The sequence below is a fragment of the Ictidomys tridecemlineatus genome, chromosome 4 (assembly GCF_052094955.1).
Source record: "Ictidomys tridecemlineatus isolate mIctTri1 chromosome 4, mIctTri1.hap1, whole genome shotgun sequence".
NCBI lineage: Eukaryota > Metazoa > Chordata > Mammalia > Rodentia > Sciuridae > Ictidomys > Ictidomys tridecemlineatus.
Genome location: NC_135480.1, coordinates 157,642,897 through 157,668,722, shown reverse-complemented (window position 1 = coordinate 157,668,722; position 25,826 = coordinate 157,642,897). Strand labels below are relative to the sequence as shown.

The window sequence follows — 25,826 nt, the reverse complement described above, 5'->3', positions numbered from 1 at the left end:
GATAAAAACATGCTCCAACATAAAATTCTGCATAAAATTTAGCTCCTATATGCCTTTCTTTAGAGACAACTAGACTGTGTGCTCTACTGAAATAAAAGCAACATAGAAGGCAGAAAAACAGATCCAACAGAAGAGGATACTGAAGAAATCCCAGGATGACAGCTATGCCATAGAGCAATAAAAAAGAGATGGATGATACAAGAGAGAACAAGCCCCAGAAGGATATGAGAATTTTCTGAGGATAAACTCCAAAATGTTACCTAGTAGGCATCCTTCAAGCTTTCATAAATTTCCATTTTCACCAGCAAAGTATGGGAATTTTTAACACTACACTCACCAACCATTATGGGGTGGTACCATCATTTTTTTATGTTAATATCATTGGTAGTATAGCCTTTCTTACATTAGGTTGAGGTTAACCATTTTTCATGTTTCTTAATGGTCTGAATCTCTTCTTTCATATTTGTTTTTGCCATTGTTTGTTTGTTTGGTGGTGCTAGAAATTGAACCTAGGGCTTCATGCATGCTAAGTAAGCACTCTACAACAAAAGCTATATCCCCAGTCCCTGTTTGTTGTTCTTGATTAGAGTTTTTCCCACAAGGATTTTTCCTCTTTATTATTGAATAGTAAGAATTTAGATATAAATGGAGACAGAGGTAATTACCCTTTGTGGTATATATTCTTCCATTTTTTATTTCTCTTTATTTTGTTAAAAGTAGGGAATATGCTTATATGTGACTATTTTTCAAAGTCATATCTATAAATCTATTCTTATCTGATTTTGTTCCTTCACATTTATAATGAATAAAAGTGATATTGTACTTAACAGAAAAATAATAATCTAAATTTTCTTTTTCTTGCCACCATGGTGGCATATACCTGTAATGCCAACAACTCAGGAGACTGATGCAAAGAGAACCACAAGTTCAAGACCAGCTTCAGCAACTTAGCAAGACCCTCAGTGAGTAGGACCCTGTCTCAAAATAAAAAATTAAAAAGTCTAGGGATGTGACTCAGTGGTTAAGCACAGGTGTGTTCAATTTCCAATATCAAATAAAGAAATAAATACTCTTCCTCTTAGTTTATCTTCCTTTTTAACATTTTACTCATTTCAATCAACTGAAATACATTTTAGAATATAATATAAAGTAGGGATTTTATGATATTTTTCTCAATAGTTAATCAATTATTTCAACATGATTTACTGAATAATCTTTCCTAATCTCAATGATTTTCTTTAAAAAACCTTAATATGATAAATTGTTAGATAATATCTACAAGTCTATTCCTGGATTATTAATTCTGTTCCATTGAAACTCTAATCTTTTTATTATTTATTTATTTATTTATTTATTTATTTATTTATTTATTTATTTTAGTTGTAGATGGGCACATTACCTTTATTTATTTGTCTTTATGTGGTGCTGAGGATCGAACCCAGTGCCTCACACATGTAAGACTAGCACTCTACCACTGAGCCACAACTCTAGCCCCTAAAACTCTAAACTTAAGTGTCATTGCATTTTGGTCTTTCAACAAATTTTTCCCTTTCTTTGGATAGCAGCAAACTGGTATAGATTCTTTTAGATTCCTTATTGATTCTTTTCTTAGGGAATCTAATTCTCCTATATCAAAAGAATGCAATAAATTTGTGTATTCTTTTTCCTATTTAAAAAAGAAGGCGGCTGAGGATATAGTTCAGTGTTAAGAGTGGCTGCCTAGCGTGCATGAGGCCCTGGGAGGGAAGTGAGGTGCAGGAGAAGAAACCATAAAGATGAGAGGCCAAGCACAGTGGCACATGTCTGTAATCCCAACAGCTCAGGAGGCTGAGGCAGGAGGATCATAGGTTCAAAGCCAGCCTCTGTAACTTAGTGAGGCCTTAAGCAATTTAGTGAGATCCTGTCTCAAGATAAAAAATAAAATAAAATAAAAAAGGGTAGAGATGTACGTCAGTAGTTAAGCGCCCCTGGATTTAACCCCTGGTTCAAAAAAAAAAAAAAAAGAGGAGCAGTTCTTTTTTTGTGTGTTTTAATTTTAGTAGGACAGGAGGAATTTATTTGGGGTGAATTATCTCTTTCAATCAAATGTCCACCTTAGGACTTGAATCCTCAATAAAGTAACAAAAAAAATGAAAATTACTGGTACCAATTCATCCCAACTTTATTTATAATTTCTGCTCTTACGACCTCTCTGGGATCCATATGATTTTTTAGTTTGATTCCTTAGCCTTCCTTCTGATTATATATGTTATTTTCTTCCAAGCTTCCTTATTAAAATTTTTATAGGTGTCAGTAATTTTAAAGTTGATTCTTTATGATTCAGAGGTATAAACATATCATTTGAAAGTGATAAGAATCAGACCTCCTTTCTAAAAGTTTTATATTTGTTTATTTGTGTGTTTGTATATGGTGCACTAGGGATCAAACACAGGGCCTTATGCATGTTAGGCAAGCACCCCACCACTGAGCTACAACCCCAGCTTACCAGAAGTAAAAATTCTTATTGCTATTCTTGCTTTTATATATTTTTTTGGCTAAAATTCCCAGAACAATGTTATATGATACTAATAAGTTTAACAAATGTACCTCTTACACTCATCATTAAATATTCTTTACAAATAATGTACTTAAGAAGGATTACAAATTATGTTTAGGACAGAATCTTCTTTATCTACTCAAATACATCATTTCCCAGAAACCAAAGAAAGTTAAAAAAAAAAAAAAAGACAAACTATTAATTAGATTTCTCTGAAGATTAAAGCTATTTTCAGCATAATTCACTCATAAAGATCACATTTTCATTTTAAATATGATGTTCCTTTCTCATCTAAATTCCCACCTTAAAAGTATTCCACAAAACCAGCTACTACAAATGATTCAAACTACAAAATTAGAATTTATTATTACTTTTGTCATTTAAGACCTATGTATGCCAAATCTTATCCTATGTTGCTTCCTCAAACTTATAATGTAAACAATTATTCTTAAACTTCCCAAATATTCCATGAGAACTCTAAAAAATGACCATGTTTTCAAAATTAGGTACAAAATATAAAATATTCAGATACAAAAGTTTTCAAAAAAGCCAAATATATACTATAAATGCTCCCCAAAATTAGTTTTTTGTACAATAACATTTTATCTAACAAATCACTACATGAATAACATTTATACATTATAAAAGAATGATATAATATACCTCGAATTCTTTTCTAAGACATTCTTCTCGCTGAGTACTAAATTCAAGTTCACTTGTTTGTCGCTGTAAAAGGTCAGAGCATTCCATATGTTCTGTTTCTAACTGTTCTACTTTCTTGTGCATACTTTGTACAGCACTATCCTGCTCCTGGAAAATAATTAATTTTTGCGTCAGTAAATGACTAAAAGTTACTCTATGGAAGACAATGAGAAACTAAATCTATGCTTCAATCATAATAATAGGTTAATTTATATAGACAAGAGAGGCCTTGATATTTCCATCAATGTTTCAGAATATTCATGTATTTAAAAAGCACATCTAGAGTTTTACAAGTTTAAAAATCTGATTGACATATTACAAATGAAAATGTGTATAGTATAATAAAATGTTATGCTAGCTCAACTGACCTCTAAGTTATTTACATAATGCTGTCAGTCAACTGTCATATATAATGTTTACCCCTTTTTAAAATTTTAAAGCAGTTAGTAATACAATTGTATGTGAGAAAGGGATGATTAGTTTGAATGAGTAATAATAACCCTTGAGAGATTTTCATGTAAACCTATGATACTTAAATTATATATTTGGAGCTCTTAAAATTGTATCCACTAGATGGCTGTGTTTCATTGAGAAAACTTCAGTTTTCAAAGTCTGTACTATTGAAAGAAAATAATAAAGATAGTATGCTTTACTCTCTCCATCTCTTTTTCCAACTAAATTCAGAAATCAGAGTTGAATTTTATTGATATTCTAATATAAAGTTAACATATGTATCAAAGGTATTTCTACATGTTAACTTTATATTTGAATATCAATAAAATTAATGGATGGATCTAATTAATCTAGGTCCATTAATTAGATGGATCTAATTAAACTAGATCCATCATTCTCACTTCAGGCCTTTAACAGAGTCTTCTTTCCCGCCTTTTCCTCACTAGCAAGCTCTTATTCATAGACATACACACATATATATTTATACATGTCTTCAAGAGTTCTTAGCCACTCAAAAGATATCTTCAGAATCTGGGCATGTAAATCCTTTTGGAGATTATAGTTTGGAAAGTAACAGTTCCACAAAAAAAAAAAACACCTCTTTTAAGACTATTAAGCACTAAATATCATAATATCATTCTACATGACAGAGATCTCTCCTTAAGCAGTCAAAAACACCAGTATTAATTCAATGCACCATTAAGTTATATGCCTTAATTTACAAATATGTAATCTCTGTGATTCATCAACTTAAATACTAAATGTACTTCAATATGAATATACCGTAATTTCTAAAGTTAATCACAAAGTAAGTCAGTCTGAAATAAAAACAAAATAGAGACTATAACCAAAAAAATGTTTGTATCCTAGTTGATGGAAAATTACTTCATGCATTTATTAAATGAAGTAAGGAGAACAATTCAGTGGTAGAGCGCTTGTCTAGCATGCATAAGGCCCTGGGTTAGATACCCATCACCACAAAAAAATATATGGTGGGGATGAGATCCCCAGTATCTCACACACACACACACACACACACACACACACACACACACACACACACGCACACACACACAAATGTGATATATCTAGTCACATAAAAAACCACAATGGAAAGACCCCTTAACCCCTTAGTCCCTCAGTATTAAACATGACTACTTGTGATATTTTTTAAAATTCCCTAACATGAGAGATGAAGTCTAAATCAAAAATATACTTTCCCTAAATAATCAGGGGGATGAAGATGTATGTGTGTATGAGAGAGAGAGAAGTCTCATGAGACTTACTTTCAAAATGCAAGTGACAGTTTGGCAAAAAAGACCTGAGTACAGGGAAGTTGGAAGGAGAAAAGAAAAAACAATGTGACTTGTGAATCCCACTTTACTGATAAATAGTGTAAAAAGAAAAAATATAATCATACATGTTGATGCCTACATCATTCATATAATCATTCCATTATTCTAAACAAAGAACATGCCCATTATCCCCTGTGAGTTTGAATGTACTCCATTATTTTAAAAAGCTAGAAAATCAAAGGCCAATCGGTTAAAGGTTATTATGTTTATTTTGGTGAGATTTTTACCTTTATGATACCTGAGCCATATAAAGCTTACCAAATAGCCTAAAGTATTTAAAGATGTAGATTAAACTGACTTAACAATCACAATTTCCATAGAGAGGTCAAAAAGTCCATTAATATTATATAATAGCTACTATTTCATTCTTGGTTTTAGTTTTGTTTATGTGTGTGTATGTGTGGGTGGTGCTGGAGATTGAACCCAGGGCTTTGTGGATATGAGACAAGCACTCTTACCAACCGAGCTATATCTCTGAAGCCCTTAGTTACTATTCATTCTTGATACAAACACACAAACATGTACCCTTTTTAGAGAAAAATATACCTTCTCCAAATAGTAGAGTTTTTTTTAGGAATTCTCTATCAAAACACATAAGCTGAGGTTGGGGCTGTGGCTCAGTGGTAGAGTCCTTGCCTAGCATGTGTGAGGCACTGAGTTTGAACCTCAGTACCACATAAATAAATAAAATAAAGATACTGTGTCCATCTACAACTAAAAAAAAATGCATTTTAAAAAACACATAAACTAAGTTAACAGATTACACTGAGATAAGTTACACTGATTTTCTAAAGTTAAACTGCCTAACATTTATCGTATATTTTTATATTTTTACCCTTTTTTGGGGGGGAATGGGTAAGCAGGGATTGAACGAACCAAGGGGTGCTTAACCAGTAAGCCACATCCCCAGCTCTTTTTACTTTTCTTATTTTGAGACAGGGTCTCAATAAGTTGCTTAGGGCTTCGGTAAATTGCTGAGGCTGGCTTTGAACTTGTGATCATCCTACATTACCATCTGGAGCCACTGGGATTATGGGCATGTGCCACCACACCTGGGTTATTTTGACCTTTTTTAAATATTGCTGCATTTGGCTGACTAATACTGTGTGTGTGTGTGTGTGTGTGTGTGTGTGTGTGTGTGTGTGTGTGTCTCTCTCTCACTGGGAACTGAACCCAGGACCTTGTGCATGCAATGCAAGCATTCTACCAAATGAGTTATATCCCCAGCCGTACTATGTATAATATTTTTGAATATATATTCATGAGTGAGATTAGCTATAACTACCTTTTCTCGTATCCTTATCAGCTTGGTATCAGATAATGTTATCAAGATTCTTCCAGGGCTAGGGTTATAGCTCAGTGGTAGAGTATTTGCCTAGCATGTGTGAGGCACTGGGTTTGATTCTCAGCACCGCACATAAATAAATGAATTAAATAAAGGTCCATGGACAACAAAAAAATAAATAAATGGTTTTTAAAATATTTATTTTTTACTTGTAGTTGGACACAATACATTTATTTTATTTATTTATTTTTATGTGGTGCTGAGGATTGAACCCAGGGCCTCACACATGCTAGGCAAGTGCTCTACCACTGAGCCACAACCCCAGCCTAAATAAACAATTTTTTTAAATATTTTTTCCATTCTCCGGAGTTCATTTGCTCCTTGAATATTTCTTTTTAATCGCTAATAAAAGTTTTGGTATTGATTCAATCTATTTAATAGTTACAAGATTATTTTTTACTTCCTACTTTTTCTTAAATTAGTTGGGGGAATGGGAATAATTATATATGGATATATCTGCTTCAAATATCCAGTTACATATCCTATAGTAATGACCACAATGGAAAGGTCCCTTAGTCCCTCATTCTCAAACATAACTAACCATGATATTTGAAAAAAATTCCCCTGCTGAGGGCCATTACCAAGTAGGAATGACGCATCGAAATTTCCTTGCCAAGCGTACCCCATGCTGCTTAGAGGACATTTGATGGAACATTGCATGCATGCTTTAATAAGGTGACCTTGCTCAAGGACCAAGGCGGATCTGGGTTTAGAGCTGATCAGGTTTGAGGAAGTAACCGGCTCCTTGAGTTTAAGGCGTTGCCAGTTTAAGATAATGGGTTTTAGGGAAGTTGGCGGTTGAAGATTATTGCTGGGATTAGGGTGTTCCTGCTGCTTGTTCCAGTTGAGTTCTCGTGAGATTAAAATGGGATTTGGAGAGAGCCTCGTGGAGTAGGTGGTTGGTGCGGGAGACAGCAGAACGCGATTGTCCCTGGACCTGTGTGGAGGTGGTGTGAGAGCTGGAATAAAGAATTGCTGTTTGAACCTACAAAGGTGTGTGGTGCCTCCTGAATCTTGTGCCAAGCAGAGACCTTGGCTTTGGCATAATGGTGGCCCGTACTTGGGATGTCTGAAGCTTGGGGGTAAGTGAATTTGCTCGATCCTGAAGGAGAGCAAAAAAATGGGTGACCATTTTAAAAAACAACGTGTTCTGGTTTTGATTTATTTTGTTTTTATTTCAAGTTGCCTGTTTCTAGAACTTTCTCAGGCAAACTGGGGAAAATGGTTGACTCAAGGTTTGAAGTTGTTCGCCTCCGAGGAAGAGAAATTGTTAGAGGAAGGAGGCACCAAAGTAAGACCAAGAACCGCTAGGGCATATGTTGATACAATACAAAAATGTAGCCCATGGCTTTTTAGAGATGAGTTATTAAGTATATCAATGGGACAATCATGGTATCCTGTAGAAGGATTTTTCTTCAAGAAGAAAGAGATTGCTAGTCCTGTTTACTATACTTGTCTAAGATCTTGGTTTTTACAGACATCTGATTAATTTACAAAGCTAAAGTGTTAAAATATCAACCACTAAATATGAAATCAAGTACTCTTTACTTATTAAGTTCCATAAGGTAATATATTTAAACATTATGTGTGTTTTCATAAATTGCTTTGGTCTGTGTCTTTGCTGAAACAAGGTTACTAAGTGTTAAGATTCTATCATGTATAATTTATATACAGAGAGTATAAGAAGTTTCAGTTGGGTTTTAATTACAGTATAATAGTACCTTAGAAAACATGAAAATATTTCATCTTATTAAAGTGGAGTAATTTTATAAGGGTTGTTTCAGAATGTGAATTTATAAAAAGCGTTAACGGTTAAAAAAGGGATATAAAAAGGTTCAAGATGTGGAAATATATTTTAATATAAAAGGTTAAAGGTTAAAGAAATGTTTCTAGATGAGATAATCTCTGTGTGGTAAAGTTGTAAAATGCCATTTAAAAAGATTTTGAGGAAACTAGACTTTAAAAGCTTGAGAAAGGAAGAAAGAAGAAAAAAAAAGGTATTTGTACATGGCAGATTGAGACAAAGCTTCTTAATGGAGTTAAAAAAAAAGCCTTTGGTTGAAGGGCAGCCATGTAAACTAATATTAAGCGATTTATACAGAATCTAAGCCTCGTTTAAAAGAATAAAGCGGTAGGTGGTGAAAAAGTACATTTAAAAGTACAGTATAGAAGATAATTGGAAGGCTTTGAAAGATTAATTTGAAGGGGGTTGAGATACCTTCATGGCGGAAAAGAGATTGCTTTACTCATCAAACTATTAAAATGTACGTATTAAACTAAAAAGAGGGAGATGAGATAATCTTTGTGTGGTAAAGTAAAAAGTTGTAAAATGTCTAAGTACATTGCAAAAGGCTTTAAAAGGTTAAATTGAAGGTGGTTAAGATGCCTTCATGATGGAGAAAAAAAAAATATAACCCATGAAAATGGGAAGATAATAAGATAAAAGATTTAGATAAAGAAGATTAAAAATTTGAAGTGGAAAACTTCAAAAACAGAAGTACAGGAAGGTAAAAAAAAGAGAGAGAAGATGTAGAAAGATAAAAAAGATATAGGAAGATAAAAAAGATGTAGAAAGACAAGAATTTTAAGCCCACAAAATAGGAAACAAAAGAAAACTAGGAGAGAAAAAAGCAACTAAGGGTAAATATAAAAACCTTAGAAGAAAACTAGAAGATAGAAATAAGATAGAAAATGGTTGAAAATGTCAAGTAAAGGTATTTCAGATAGAAAATACAAAAGGCTAAGACAACTATGGTTTCAAACCACATCTAAAAATTAAAAGGACTAAAGTAATTCTAAAAACTAAGGCAGAATGCTTTTGAAAGACTTAAATTTAAAAGGATCTTAAGGGGTATATATCCCCCAAAGATAAACTTAAAATAACCCTTTTTTTACTCTAAACTTTCTAAATTTGGATTCATCAGGACTTAGTGCTGCGGAAAGACATATGTATCCGAAAAATGTACATAAGCCTAAGGTACTTTGGAAAGATATTCTAACAGGACAATGGAAAGGTCCCGACCCAGTTATTGTCTGGAGTCGGGGTTCCGTTTGTGTGTTCCCACAGGGAGAACAGCAGCCGATTTGGATTCCAGAGAGGTTAACCAAAACAATTTCTACAGAAAAAGAAGATGATTTGACTGAAATCCATAATAGCTGAAATCCAGAGCTCCAGCTTGGCTATTCTTACATCTGCGACAGTGATTAACCACGGTGCTTTTTTTCAATATCTATTTTATTATTGCATTTTTCCCACATCATAAAGTTCTATTTTATTTTTTGAGCTCATACAAACCTAGGTTAATGTTTTTCTGATCAGTTTTGTTTTTTGACTGTTTTTTATTTTTTGACTGTGGAGTTTTTAAACATTGCAATGGAGATTTTACCTAGGTAAAGCTACAAGGCCGTTATTATTGTCTTATATGTTGTATGTTATGTGTGCCCTGTTTTGTGTTGCATGTCAGTATGTGTGTATGTCCATATTTTTATATGAGGAGCGCTCATGAAAAAATGGATCCGAATTTTTTTTTTTTTATTCACGTGATTTAAGTGGTTTAATTTAAATTAGTTAAACAGCTGTTAATGATTGCTTTCAAAGGTGATTAACAGATCTGTTTGCTTACTATTGTTTTTAAAGGTGATTAACAGACCTGTTTGTTTACTTTCACTTTTCCTTTTCATCATATTTAATAATTCTGTTCAGGATAATGTCTCTTTAACATCATTGCCAGAATTCCCATCTCCATCCCAGTGCCGGTGAAGACAAAGAAAACCAAACTACAGCTTCTATGATAGCTACCACAGTAAACTGTATAAACTGATGCATCAATGAATATAACTCAACAAGTAATGCTCAATCAAGGACTTGATTTACTTTGGGAGGAAATGGACATATTGATAGACTCCTCCGATTTGAACTGCCTGCAGAACTTGCCTGGACTATATATCAGTTGCATGCATTGTGAACTATCGTCTGGTGCAGCGAATTGTGGTACTGCTGGCATATTTTTGCTGATGGTGTCACCAGTGATGCAATTTCCTTGCCAGCGCACCCCATGTTAATTGTGGTAATGCTGACATCTTTGCTGATGGTGTCACCAGTGATGCAATTTTTCCAAAGGAGCCGTCAATTGGCTTGGTGTTGTGGCATTTCTGTATCTTCCTCCCTTCTACTAGTGATGGTCTAAAATTTGGGGGCCAACAGAGGTGAGGCAAGAACCTCACCCCCCCACTGGCACCAAGGTTAAATTTGGGGGCCAACAGAGGTGAGGCAAGAACCTCACCCCCCCACTGGTGCTTAGGCCTATCCACAAGCATGGCTGAATGTTGGACCGGTAGTCAGCGACGGGTTGATCTGATTGCAGTGGATTCAACCTAAGACAGGGGACTGACGCCTAGAGGTCAGTTCATCCGATGACGGGTAAGAACCATATGTTGAATTGGACAACCTACCAGGCACGGTCCTAAGCCGCATTGCTTGTTGTTTAATTAATCAGAAGGGGGGAGATGCTGAGGGCCATTACCAAGTAGGAATGACGCATCGAAATTTCCTTGCCAAGCGTACCCCATGCTGCTTAGAGGACATTTGATGGAACATTGCATGCATGCTTTAATAAGGTGACCTTGCTCAAGGACCAAGGCGGATCTGGGTTTAGAGCTGATCAGGTTTGAGGAAGTAACCGGCTCCTTGAGTTTAAGGCGTTGCCAGTTTAAGATAATGGGTTTTAGGGAAGTTGGCGGTTGAAGATTATTGCTGGGATTAGGGTGTTCCTGCTGCTTGTTCCAGTTGAGTTCTCGTGAGATTAAAATGGGATTTGGAGAGAGCCTCGTGGAGTAGGTGGTTGGTGCGGGAGACAGCAGAACGCGATTGTCCCTGGACCTGTGTGGAGGTGGTGTGAGAGCTGGAATAAAGAATTGCTGTTTGAACCTACAAAGCTGTGAGTGCCTCGTGATTCTGGTGCCAAGCCGAGACATTGGCCTTGGCATTCCCCCAACATGAGAGTTGATATCTAAATCAAGCGGGGTGAAGGTAAGGGACAACCTGGGATAATAAACATGTAAGGAGGAAAAACACTTCAAAATATCCTCAGAGAACCCAAGTAATTCTGGAATTGCAGAGAAAAGAGAGCTAAAAAAATCTTTCCTCCATAAAACTAGCAACAATAGTGGCAAAAGCTGTCAAAAATCAAATCTTCTCATAATTCTGGATAAAAACAAAGACTCACCTATGCAAGAAAATCAACAATTATAATACACCAATAAAAAAGTGTAAAGACAGAAAAAAAAGAAATCAACCAAATATCAGTAAGAATAGGGATATTTCTGGCATTTTAACTTGCATTAGTTCCAACCTCCCCCTCATCCAGTTCTTGAGAGCCCTGAAAATCAATAGCCTCAAAATAGTAGTAGCTATGGAATCCAACAGCCTGGGAAAGGAAGAGGAGTTTGGAGTTCCCCAAAAGCTCCATTCACAAAGAACTAGTTTGTTTTCACCTGTCTGGCAGCTCCCTGAGAAGTTCCATTCTCAGGATTTGACTTTATTTGACCTTACTCTGTGTGAACAATTTGTGGCAATTGTTTGTGATCACATCTGTTTGGGATGGAGATACAAGCTGGGATTAACAAAAGGTGACCAAAACCTTAAAAGAAAAATTGAGTAATAAGATGTCCATAGAGGCTTTGAAAAGCTCTGACATATTCCTAGAATCCAGAGAGCAGTGCCAAATACAGGGCTGTATGTATGAATGCCCAGAAATGATCTGAGAAAGACCCAAGCTCTCTAGCTGAATTGGGGCTGTATGCAAGCAGGAAGTGAAGGCTAAAGCAGAGCTTTAATCTGCATACAGAAACATCGACTACATACTCCAATACAAAAAGCACTCCAGCAAAGGCTAGGAGATTTAGCTGTGCAAACCACTTACAGAAATCTCTGCCCAATCATTGACTGACATTTGCAAACCAAGCAGATGCTTTACTGAATACATATGATAAATACAGACTTTAAAAGGTTTAGATCCAAACCAGGCACAGTGGCACATGCCTGTAATCCCAACAGCTCAGGAAGCTGAGACAGGAGGATCACAACTTCAAAGCTAGCCTCAGCAAAAGCGAGGTGCTAAGCAACTAAGTGAAACCCCACCTCTAAATAAAATACAAAATAGGGTTGGGGATGTAGCTCAGTGGTCAAGTGTCCCTGAGTTCAATCCCTAGTAACAAAAGAAAAGGTTTAGAGCCAGAAAAGTCAAAAATAATCAACAATGTGAAAAGATGTGCAATAGCATTAGTCATTAGGAAAATCAAAATCACAATGGGATATACCATTTCATACCCACTAAGATGGCTATCATCAAAAAGACTTCTAATAACAAGTGATGGCAATAATGTAGAAAAATTAGAAACCTCAGACATAATACCACAGACTGAATAAGTTATAGCATTAGAAAACAATCTGTCAGTTACCCAAAAGTTATACATGAAGTTACCATATGACCCACAAATTACACCCCTGGGTATATACCATGAAAATTGAAAACCCTATGTCAATTCAAATATTTGTACACAAATAAAGTTCATGGTAGAACTATTTAGAGTGCTCAAAAAGTAGAAATAACACAAATATCTACCATCCAATAAATAATGTCATATATCTATACAGCAAAATATTATCTTAACATAAATATATGAGATACCAGTACATGTTACAAAACGGATGAATCCTGAAGACATGATACTAAGCAAAAAAAAAAAAATCCAGCGGCTCGGCGCAGACGGAAGGCAGAGCAGGACACAGGCTTTGCTTGCGGGTCACTAGACCCAGCTCTGGACACAGCACAAGGCTACCCCAGCACCCTCCACCTCACCAAACACCCTATGCGGGTAACAGACGGAATCCATCTTGGAAAACCTTACTTACCATCTACCAGCACAGTTCTGCGGCTGATCAGGTACCTGGTTTCCAATTCCCCCACCCGCAGCAGTGATAACTCAAAATTTTTCCCACAAGCTTTTGGGGGGCATAGCTATCGACGCAGAACAGCAACTGTACAGGCACCTCAGAGACTAAAAGTAGGGAGGCTCTAAGTGGAAGCTCAAGTCCTCTCACACTGGCTACCTCCACCACCCTAAAATACAGACTCAAGCCAGGAAAAGACAACTCCACCTACTGGAAGAAAAGAAAACAGAGTTCTGAGACCTTCCTTCCTTCCTTCCTCCCTCCCTCCCTCCCTCCTTCCTTCCTTCCTTTCTCTCTCTCTCTCTCTCTCTCTCTCCCTCCTTCTCTCTCCTTCTCTCTCTCCTTCCTTCTTTCCTTCTCTCTCTCTCTCTCTCTCTCTCTCTCTCTCTCTCTCTCTCTCTTCTTTTCTTTTCTTTTCTTTTCTTTTCTTTTCTTTTCTCTATCTTCTCATCCAATCTCCTCTACCCTTTCCCCTCTGGTCCTCACAACCTCAACATATGTGAATCCAAGAACTTTGCATGAGATTAGACTTTAAGAACTGAATCACCAGAATAATATAATATAGAGGAATTACATAGGCCCCACCTCACCACCCCCCTTTATTTTTTTCTTATTTTCTTTCTCCCTCTCTTTCCTTGTTATTTTTTCTCTTTTCTTTTTTTTTCTTCTTTTTTCTTCCTCCCTCTATCCCACTTTCAACCTCCTATCTTTTACTATTTACACGTAGGGTAATTTTCTAAATACAGATAAGGAGATTGAAGTTATACATTCTTCCGTAAATTACCCCTGTCTATTCATTAGAGTTCTCTTCTAAAGTTACTGTTAGAGTAATCCCATACCCTCGCTCCTTTCCCCCTTAACATGGTGTCCTACAACTGACCCTCAGTTCTCTATACACCATCAGAAATGGTATGCCTTTTATGAAACTAATGACTATATTCTAAATACTAATTGAAGCCAACATCTGTAGATACAGAGTCTAACTATAAATGTAGTAATAATGAAAACTTGCTCATAGATGATGTATTATTGATATTGGGAACTGTTAACATTGTTTTTCTCCACAAAAGAGAGATTTTGGAACTATATAAGAGCAATATAAATATACAGGGGAAAAAATATTAACACAACAGTCACACACAGCTGGAAAGAAATGTGAGTAATATGAAAAGACAAGGAAAGAAAGGACCACAAACAATGCAGGACAAGTCAACATTAGAAGAGGTAACATCTGCAGCAGAAGGAATGTTAGATAGATTTCAAGATATACATGGTTCAGATGATATGGAGTCTTAAGTAAGACATTAGACAGCAAATACAGACAATGAAAGTTCACTTTGACAATGAATTACATAAACAAATTACATAAACAAGAAGCAAAAGATAAACTCTATAGGGAGATAGAGGTTAAACAAAAAAAACCAAACAGAAATCCTGGAAATGAAGGAAATTATAAACCAAATTAAAAACTCAAATGAGAGTATCATCGGTAGAAAAGACCAATTAGAAGTCAGAACATCAGACAAGGAAGACAAAATATATCATCTTGAAAAGAGCCTAAATAACTCAGAAAAGCTGATAAAAACCCATGAGCAGAAAATCCAAGAAATCTGGAATACCATAAAAAGGCCAAATTTAAGAGTTATACAGATAGAGGAAGGTATAGAGGTCCAAACCAAAGGAATGAGCAATCTGTTCAATGAAATAATTTTAGAAAACTTTCCAGACATGAAGAATGAAATAGAAATCCAAATCCTACAAGCCAGAAGGTACAAAAACACAAGAGACCCACGACAAGACACATAATAATGAAAATGTCCAACATACAGAACAAGGAGATAATTTTAAAAGCTAAAAGAGAAAAGAGGCAGATTACATTTAGGGATAAACCAGTTAGGTTAATGGCTGATTTTTCATCACAGACGCTGAAAGCTAGAAGATCCTAGAACAACATATTTCAAACGCTGAAAGATAATGGGTTCAAACCAAGAATCTTGTATCCAGCAAACTAAACTTCAGGTTTGACAATGAAATAAAAACCTTCTACAATAAACAAAAGTGAAAAGAATTTGCAGCTAGAAAATCAGTTCTGCAAAGCATCTTGGGCAAAACATTACACAAAGAGAAAATGAAAAACAACATCAAAAACCAACAGTGGGAAGTAGTACAGTAAGGAGAAAAACTAATCAAAGAGGAAAAACAAATCAAGTTAAGTAACAAAAATAAACAAACATGGCTGGAAGTACAAACCATATCTCAATAGTAACCCTAAATGTTAATGGCTTAAACTCACCAATCAAAACACATAAAAAGATCCAATAATATGCTGCCTACAAGACACTCATCTGATAGGAAAAGACATACACAGACTGAGAGTGAAAGGTTGGAAAAAAGCATACCACTCACATGGACCTCGGAAACAAACAGGGGTGTCCATACTCATATCAAATAAAATAGACTTCAAGCCAAAGTTAATCAAAAGGGATAAAGAAGGACATTATATACTGCTAAAGTGAACCATTAAATAACAAGACATAACAATCATTAATATATATGCCCCAAACAATGGTGTAGCTATGTTCATCAAGCAAACTCTTTTCAAGTTCAAGAGACAAATAGACCACAACACAATAATCATGGGTGACTTTAACACACCCCTCTCACCTCTGGACAGATCTTCCAAACAAAAGTTGAATAAAGAAACTATAGACCTCAATAACACAATTAATAACTTAGACTTAATTGACATATATAGAATATATCAACCAAAATAAAATGGATACACTTTTTTCTCAGCAGCTCATGGATCCTTCTCAAAAACAGGCCATATATTATACCATTCTTAGCAAATATAAAGGAGTAGAGATATTACCATGCATTTTATCCGATCATAATAGAGTGAAATTGGAAATCAACGATAAAATAAGGAAGAAAAATTCCTATATCACTTGGAGAATGAACAATATGCTACTGAATGAACAATGGGTTACAGAAGATATCAAGGAGGAAATTTAAAAATTCTTAGAGATAAATGAAAACACAGACACAACATAACGAAATCTATGGGACACTATGAAGCAGTACTAAGAGGAAAATTCATTGCATACAATTCATTCCTCAAAAAAAAAAAAAAGAGCCAACAAATAAATGATCTCACACTACATCTCAAAGCCCTAGAAAAAGAACAGCAAATCAGCAGCAAATGCAGTAGAAGGCAAGAAATAACCAAAATCAGAGCTGATATCAATGAAATCGAAATAAAAGAAACAATTTAAAAAATTGACAAAACTAAAAGTTGGTTCTTTGAAAAAAATAAATAAGATTGACAGACCCTTAGCCATGCTAAGAAAGAAGAGAGAGAACCCAAATTACTAGCATACAGGATGAAAAAGGCAATATTACAACAGACACTACAGAAAAACAGAAAACAATTAGAGATTATTTTGAAATCTTATATTCCAATAAAATAGAAGACAGCAAAGTCAGGAAGATATAGACAACTTAAAGAGACCAATATCATGTGAAGAAATACAAGAAGCAATCAAAAGATTAACAACCAAGAAAAGCCCAGGACTGGATGGATACACTGCAGAGTTCTACAAGACCTTTAAGAAGAACTAATATCAATACTCTTCAATCTATTTCAGGAAACAGAAAAAGAGGGAGAACTTCCAAATTCATTCTACAATGCCAATATCACCCTGATTCCAAAACCAGACAAAGACACTTCAAAGAAAGAAAATTTCAGACCAATATCTCTAATGAATATAGATGCAAAAATCCTCAATAAAATTCTGGCAAATCGGACACAAAACCATATCAAAAAGATCATACACCATGATCAAGTGGGTTTCATCCCTGGGATGCAAGGCTGGTTCAACATACAGAAATCAATAAACGTAATTCACCACATCAATAGATTTAAAGATAAGAACCATATGATCATCTCGATAGACACAGAAAAGGCATTCGACAAAATACATCATCCCTTTATGTTTAAAACACTAGAAAAACTAGAGATAAAAGGAACTTACCTCAACATTATAAAAGCTATCTACGCTAAGCCTCAGGCCAGCATCATTCTAAACGGAGAAAAATTGAAGGCATTCCCTCTAAAATCTGAAAGAAGATAGGGATGCCCTCTCTCACCACTTCTATTCAACATAGTTCTTGAAACACTAGCCAGAGCAATTAGACAAAAGAAGTTAAAGGCATAAATATAGGAAAAGAAGAACTTAAACTAGCACTATTTGCTGATGATATGATCCTATACCTAGCAGATAAAAAAAGTTCTACCAAGAAACTTCTAGATCTAGTAAATGAATTCACCAAAGTGGCAGGATATAAAATCAACACCCATAAATCAAAGACATTCCTGTATATCAGTAACAAATCCTCTGAAATGGAAATAAGGAAAACTACCCCATTCACAACATCCTCAAAAAAAAAAAAAAATACTTACTCCAGTAAGAATGGCAGCCATTATGAAGTCAAACAACACGTGCTGGCGAGGATGCAGGGAAAAAGGTACACTCATACATTGCTGGTGGGACTGCAAATTGGTGCAGCCAATTTGGAAAGCAGTGTGGAGATTCCTTGGAAAATTGGGAATGGAACCACCATTTGACCCAGCTATTCCTCTTCTCGGACTATACTCAAAAGACCTAAAAACGGCATCCTACAGAGACACAGCCACATCAATGTTTATAGCAGCACAATTCACAATAGCTAGACTGTGGAGCCAACCTAGATGCCTTTCAATGGATGAATGGATAAAAAAATGTGGCATTTATACACAATGGAATATTATTCAGTACTAAAAAAATAACAAGATCATGGCATTTGCAGGGAAATCGATGGCATTAGAGCAGATTATGCTAAGTGAAGTTAGCCAATCCCAAAAAAACAAATGCCAAATGTCTTCTCTGATATAAGGGAGGTGACTCAAAATGGGGTAGGGAGGAAGAGCATGAGAAGAAAATTACCTTTAGATAGGGAAGAGAGGTGGGAAGGCAAGGGAGGGAGAAAGAATTGCATGGAAGAGGGAAGGAGACCCCTTCGTTATACAGAATATAGGTATGAAGATGTGAGGGGAAAAAAAATGAAGTGGGTCACATTAGATTGGGTAGAGAGAAGTGATGGGAGGGGAGGGGAGGGGAAGGGGAGAATGGAAGAACAGCAGAATAAAATAAACATTATTATTGCTGTGGGTATATATGTGACTGCATGACCGATGTAATTCTGCAACCTGTACACTCAGGAAAATGAGAAATTATATCCCATCTGATTCAAATGTATGATATGTCAAGATCACTGTACTGTCATTGTAACTAATTAAAACAAAAACAATCCAGGCATAAAAGCCTACCTAGTAAATTATTCCATTTGAATAAAATGTCCAGATAGAAAAATGCAGAGAAGGAAAATGGATTAGTGATTGGCATGGCAGAAATGGAGGCTGTTAATAGATATGAGGGATTCTTGGGATCCACCTCTAGTATCCCTCTCCTATTCTCAGGAGTCCCAGGTTGCTCTGCCATTCAAGTGCTGGAAGATCCACAGGGAAAACACCAGGCATCTGGAAAGCCTAAAGCCCTGAAAGCAGATGTGCTAGAAATAAGGAATGAAAACAGTGGATTAGAGAAGGTCGCTTTCTTGGTCACTCTGTGGTATGAAACCAATAATTCAGACACACAGCTTTTCAGCAAGGCACTGAAAACCTTCAGACACATTATAAGTCCACAGGGTAGAAACTCTACTGCCTCAAAATCATACTGTCAAATGAGTAGACAAACAACATGAAAAACCAAGAGAACAAATCACCTCAAAGACACCAATTTAATTCAGTAACAGAATCCATCATCACCGTAGTGTTATTTGAATGTTCATAGTTAAATTGATCTGCAAGTTAAAAGATGATATAAGGAAGAAAACACAGAAAGCAAAACATCACTTCAATAAAGAGAGATTCTGGGGGGAAAAAAGGCAGAAATCCTTGAAATGAAGGAATCAATAAACCAAATTAAAAATTCATTGAAAGGCATCACCAACAGACTAGACCACTTGGAAAACAGAGTTCCGGGAATGAAGACAAAATATATGATCTAGAAATAAAGTTGGTCCTGGTGTTAAGAGACCATGAACAAAACTTTCAAGAAATTTGGAATAACCTGAAAAGATCAAGTTTAAGATTTATTGAGATAGAGGAAGGCATGGAGATATAAACCAAAGAAATGCACAATCTTTCAATGAAATAATATCAGAAATTTTCCCAAACTTTAAGAATGAAATAGAAAATCAACTACAGGAAGCATGTAGGGCCACAAATATACAAAATTACAACAGACCCACACCAAGACACATTATTATGAAAATGTCCAAAATACAGAATAAGGATAAAATTTTAAATACTGCCAGAGAAAAACAATAGGTTACATCCAGATCTCAGCTGATTTATCAATCCAGACACTTAAAGTTAGGAGGTCTTGCAACAATAAATACCATGCTCTAAAAGAAAATGAGGAGAAGATGGCGGCAAAGGGAGTGCATCACCCCAGTGCGCCGCGTCACTGAGCCGGAGAAAGACAATATGAAACGGCTGAAGGCTATCTTGTTGGGAATTTCCAGTGAAATTGAGGCGCTCCAGAATCTAGTGGACAGATTTCCATCATGCGAGGTTCGGCTGTGGGAGCTCCATTTCTCTGCACGGAGGGTCGCATAGCCTGATAGGCAATCGCCCCGTGGCTGGAGTCTGTGGCACGCGCTGGGGATCAGCAAGGTGCCGGAGCGGGGGAGCAGCGATACGGATTCGGGGGGCTCCCGCCAGTGGTACATTGGCAGCGATTAGTGCTGAGTTCCGGCTTTGAGACAGAGGAGAGAAGCGGTCCAGTTTGGTTCTAGTCACCGGTCGGACCACAGAGGAGGACAGCAGCCGCCATTTCGGGGAGATGATGTAATCATCCCATTGTTCTACTGATCTCAGCTCATTCAGCTACGGAACAGGTGATTTCAGGCTGGTATTTGCCTGCGTCTAGCAGACAGATTTCTTGCTCAGGATCGGGACTGGGGATCTTGTGGAGAATACTCTTAGAGGCTCGTGCCTGGCAAGGTGTGCACCGGGCACTGAGCATCGGGACTCGGGTTCCCAGGGCTAACCTGGCCCAGGTCTGAGGAATCTGCGGAGACTGCCGGTGGAGGCCAGCTCCAAGTGGAGCGTGCGCTGAGCTTGGGGTGACTGGGTTCTGACTCCCGGAACAGTTTTGGCCTGGGGCTGGGGAACCCGTGGGGGTCGCTCGCTGGAGCCAGCTCCCAGTGGAGAGTGTATCGGGATCAGAAAGGCGGGGTTCTGGCTATCTAAGCTGCTTTGGCCCAAGGCTAGGGAACCGGCAGTGACTCCTTCTCAGCCAAGGTCCTGCTGGGTGCTGTAGGGGCAGAGTGGAGCTTCCACCTGTGCCCAGAGCAGGCCAAGTGACCCGCCGGCGTGGTATCATGACACCCCAAATGCAGCTGGGCGTGAAGAGAGAAGCCGCCCACGCCTAGAATAGGACCAGCGACACCACGGCGTGGTAGCCAAGTAACCTCATTTGGAGTAGGGGCTGTGCACAGCTGCCATCTGAGCAAGCAGGGCAGGCAGACCAGCGGCCCACTGGCAAGACAGGACAGGTAGCTTGCCAACATGGTGGACACGTAACACCGAGGCAGTTGCGACACACTGGTTGGAGTGAGGGTGAAGCAGGGTCGCCGCCCGGGTTCGGAGGGGGCTCAGCGACCCGTTGGAGAGGTAGTCAGGTACCCCCATTGGGAGTAGGGGCTGTGCAGAACTGCGACCCACCGGCCTAGAGGCCTGCCAGTGTGGTAGACACATCACACCAATTGGAGTAGGGACCCAGAAGAGCCGCCACCCACATCCAGATCAGGACCAACGACCCCAGGGCGTGGTAGTTACGTTACCACAATTGGAGTAGGGTCAGAGCAGAACAGCCACCCGTCCCCACAGTGGGGGCAGACCTGCGACCGATCAGAGTGGTAGACAGACCACCCTAATTAGAGGAGGAGCACAGCCACTACCCGCCCTGCAAGGGAGACTTCCCAACTATACAAGAGCAATATAAATAAATAGGGGGTAAATTTCAAAAACACAACAGTTGCACCAAGCAGAAAGAAACGCGAGCAGTATGAAAAGACAAGGAAAGAAAGGACCACAAGCAATGTAGGTCAACTCAACTTTAGAAGAGGTAATAGCTGCAACAGATGGAATGTCAGATAAAGAGTACAGGATATATATGCTTCAGATGATCTGGAGTCTCAAGGAACACATGAGACAGCAAAATCAGACAATGAAAGATCACATTGACAAACAAATCCAGGAAGTAAAAGATCAATTTCACAGGGAGATAGAGGTAATAAAAAACAAACAAATAGAAATCCTAGAAATGCAGGAAACAATAAACCAACTTAAAAACTCAATTGAGAATACTACCAGCAGAGTAGATCACTTAGAAGAGAGAACATCAGACAATGAAGACAAAGTATTTCAACTGGAAAAGAACATAGACAGCTCAGCAAGTCTGCTAAGAAACCATGAGCAGAACATCCAAGAATTATGGGACAATATCAAAAGACCAAATTTAAGAGTCATTGGGATACAGGAAGGCACAGAGCTCCAAACCAAAGGAATAAACAGTCTATTCAGTGAAATTATACGAGAAAACTTCTCAGACTTGAAGAATGAGACAGAATCACAAATCCTAGAAGCCTACAGGACGCCGAATGTGCAAAATCATAAGAGATCCACACCGAGACACATTATAATGAAGATGTCCAACATACAGAATAAGGAGAGAATTTTAAAAGCTGCAAGAGAAAGAAAGCAGATTACATTTAGGGGCAAACCAATCAGGATAACAGCTGATCTCTCAACACAGACTCTGAAAGCTAGAAGATCCTGGAATAACATATTTCAAACACTGAAAGAAAATGGGTTCCAACCAAGAATCATGTATCCGGCGAAATTAAGCTTCAGGATAGAAGATGAAATTAAAACCTTCAATGATAAACAAAAGTTAAAAGAATTCGCAGCTAGAAAACCATCTCTTCAAAAAATCCTTGGCAAAACATTACAGGAAGAGGAAATAGAAAATAACATTGAAAACCAACAATGGGAGGTAGGACAGTAAAGGGGGGAAAGTAGTCAAAGAGGATAACAAATCAGGTTTAGTAACATCAATAAACAAATATGGCTAGAAGAACAAATCATATCTCAATAATAACCCTAAATGTTAATGGCTTAAACTCACCAATTAAGAGACACAGGCTAGCAGAATGGATCACAAAACAAGACCCAACAATATGCTGCTTACAGGAGACGCATCTGATAGAAAAAGATATTCATAGATTGAAGGTGAAAGGTTGGGAAAAATCATACCACTCATATGGACTGCGGAAACAAGCAGGAGTGTCCATACTCATATCTAATAAAATAGATTTCAAGCCAAAGTTAATCAAAAGGGATAAAGAAGGACACTTCATACTGCTCAAGGGAACCATACACCAACAAGACATAACAATCATAAATATATATGCCCCAAATAATGGTGCAGCTGTGTTCATCAAGCAAACTCTTCTCAAGTTCAAGAGTCTAATAGACCACCATACAATAATCATGGGAGACTTCAACACACCTCTCTCACCACTGGACAGATCTTCCAAACAAAAGTTAAATAAGGAAACTATAGAACTCAATCACACAATTAACAACCTAGACTTAATTGACATATATAGACTATACCACCCAAAATCAAGTAGTTACACTTTATTCTCAGCAGCACATGGAACCTTCTCAAAAATAGACCATATATTATGTCACAGGGCAACTCTTAGACAATATAAAGGGGTAGAGATAATACCATGCATCTTATCTGATCATCATGGAATAAAACTGAAAATCAATGATAAAAGAAGGAAGGAAAAATCAAGCATCACTTGGAGAATGAACAATAGGTTGCTGAATGATCAATAGGTTTTAGAAGACATCAAGGAGGAAATTAAAAACTTCCTAGAGTTAAATGAAAACACAGACACAACATATCGGAATCTATGGGACACATTGAAAGCAGTTCTAAGAGGAAAATTCATTGCTTGGAGTTCATTCCTCAAAAAAAGAAAAAACCAACAAATAAATGATCTCATACTTCATCTCAAAAACCTAGAAAAAGAAGAGCAAAACAACAGCAAAAGAAGTAGAAGGCAAGAAATAATTAAAATCAGAGCTGAAATAAATGAAATTGAAACAAAAGAAACAATTGAAAAAATTGACAAGACTAAAAGTTGGTTCTTTGAAAAAATAAATAAAATTGACAGACCCTTAGCCATGCTAACGAAGAGAAGAAGAGAGAGAACTCAAATTACTAACATACGGGATGAAAAAGGTAATATCACAACAGACACTTCAGAAATACAGAAGATAATCAGAAATTATTTTGAATCCTTATACTCCAATAAAATAGAAGATAGTGAAGGCATCGATAAATTTCTTAAGTCTTATGATCTGCCCAGATTGAGTCAGGAGGATATAGACAACCTAAACAGACCAATAACAATAGAGGAAATAGAAGAAACCATCAAAAGATTACCAACTAAAAAAAGCCCAGGACCGGATGGGTATACAGCAGAGTTTTGCAAAACCTTTAAAGAGGAACTAACACCAATACTTTTCAAGCTATTTCAGGAAATAGAAAAAGAGGGAGAACTTCCAAATTCATTCTACGAGGCCAACATCACCCTGATTCCGAAACCAGACAAAGACACTTCAAAGAAAGAAAACTACAGACCAATATCTCTAATGAACCTTGACGCAAAAATCCTCAATAAAATTCTGGCGAAATGGATTCAAATACATATCAAAAAAATTATACACCATGATCAAGTAGGATTCATCCCTGGGATGCAAGGCTGGTTCAATATACGGAAATCAATAAATGTTATTCACCACATCAATAGACTTAAAAATAAGAACCATATGATCATCTCGATAGATGCAGAAAAAGCATTCGACAAAGTTCAGCATCCCTTATGTTCAAAACTCTAGAAAAATTAGGGATAACTGGAACATACCTCAACATTGTAAAAGCAATCTACGATAAGCCACAGGCCAGCATCATTCTGAACGGAGAGAAATTGAAGGCATTCCCTCTAAGATCTGGTACAAGACAGGGATGCCCTCTCTCACCACTTCTGTTCAACATAGTCCTCGAAACACTGGCCAGAGCAATTAGACAGACGAAAGAAATTAAAGGCATAAAAATAGGAAAAGAAGAACTTAAATTATCACTATTTGCAGATGATATGATTCTATACCTAGCAGACCCAAAAGGGTCTACAAAGAAGCTATTAGAGCTAATAAATGAATTCAGCAAAGTGGCAGGATATAAGATCAACACGCATAAATCAAAGGCATTCCTGTATATCAGCGACAAATCCTCTGAAACGGAAATGAGGACAACTACTCCATTCACAATATCCCCCAAAAAAATAAAATACTTGGGAATCAACCTAACAAAAGAGGTGAAAGATTTATATAATGAAAATTACAGAACCCTAAAGAAAGATATAGAAGAAGACCTTAGAAGATGGAAAAATATACCCTGCTCATGGATAGGCAGAACTAACATCATCAAAATGGCGATATTACCAAAAGTTCTCTATAAGTTCAATGCAATGCCAATCAAAATCCCAACGGCATTTCTTGTAGAAATAGATAAAAGAATCATGAAATTCATATGGAAAAATAAAAGACCCAGAATAGCAAAAACAATGCTAGGCAGGAAGTGTGAATCAGGCGGTATAGCGATACCAGACTTCAAACTATACTACAGAGCAATAGTAACAAAAACAGCATGGTACTGGTACCAAAACAGGCGGGTGGACCAATGGTACAGAATAGAGGATACAGTAACCAATCCACAAAACTACAACTATCTTATATTTGATAAAGGGGCTAAAAGCATGCAATGGAGGAAGGATAGCATCTTCAACAAATGGTGCTGGGAAAACTGGAAATCCATTTGCATCAAAATGAATCTGAATCCCTATCTCTCGCCATGCACAAAAATTAACTCAAAATGGATCAAGGAGCTTGATATTAAATCAGAGACACGGCATCTGATAGAAGAAAAAGTTGGTTATGATCTACATACTGTGGGATCGGGCCCCAAATTCCTCAAGGACACCCATAGCGCAAGAGTTAACAACTAGAATCAACAAATGGGACTTACTCAAACTAAAAAGTTTTTTCTCAGCAAAAGAAACAATAAGAGAGATAAACAGGGAGCCTACATCCTGGGAACAAATCTTTACTCCTCACACTTCAGATAGAGCCCTAATAACCAGAATATACAAAGAACTCAAAAAATTAGACAATAAGATAACAAATAACCCAATCAATAAATGGGCCAAGGACCTGAACAGACACTTCTCAGAGGAGGA

The 25,826-nt window shown here is 37.0% G+C and overlaps 1 protein-coding gene across 3 annotated transcripts in view; it reads right to left on the bottom strand.

Annotated features, from left to right (window-relative positions):
* Ccdc171 (coiled-coil domain containing 171) overlaps window positions 1-25,826 on the bottom strand; it is a 378,035-nt gene that overhangs the window by 297,198 nt on the left and 55,011 nt on the right. For all 3 annotated transcript variants that reach the window (XM_078047666.1, XM_078047667.1, XM_078047665.1), the window contains one exon: window positions 3,200-3,346. In XM_078047666.1, coding sequence (XP_077903792.1) covers window positions 3,200-3,346 — 147 coding nt within the window. The remainder of the gene's footprint in view (window positions 1-3,199; window positions 3,347-25,826) is intronic.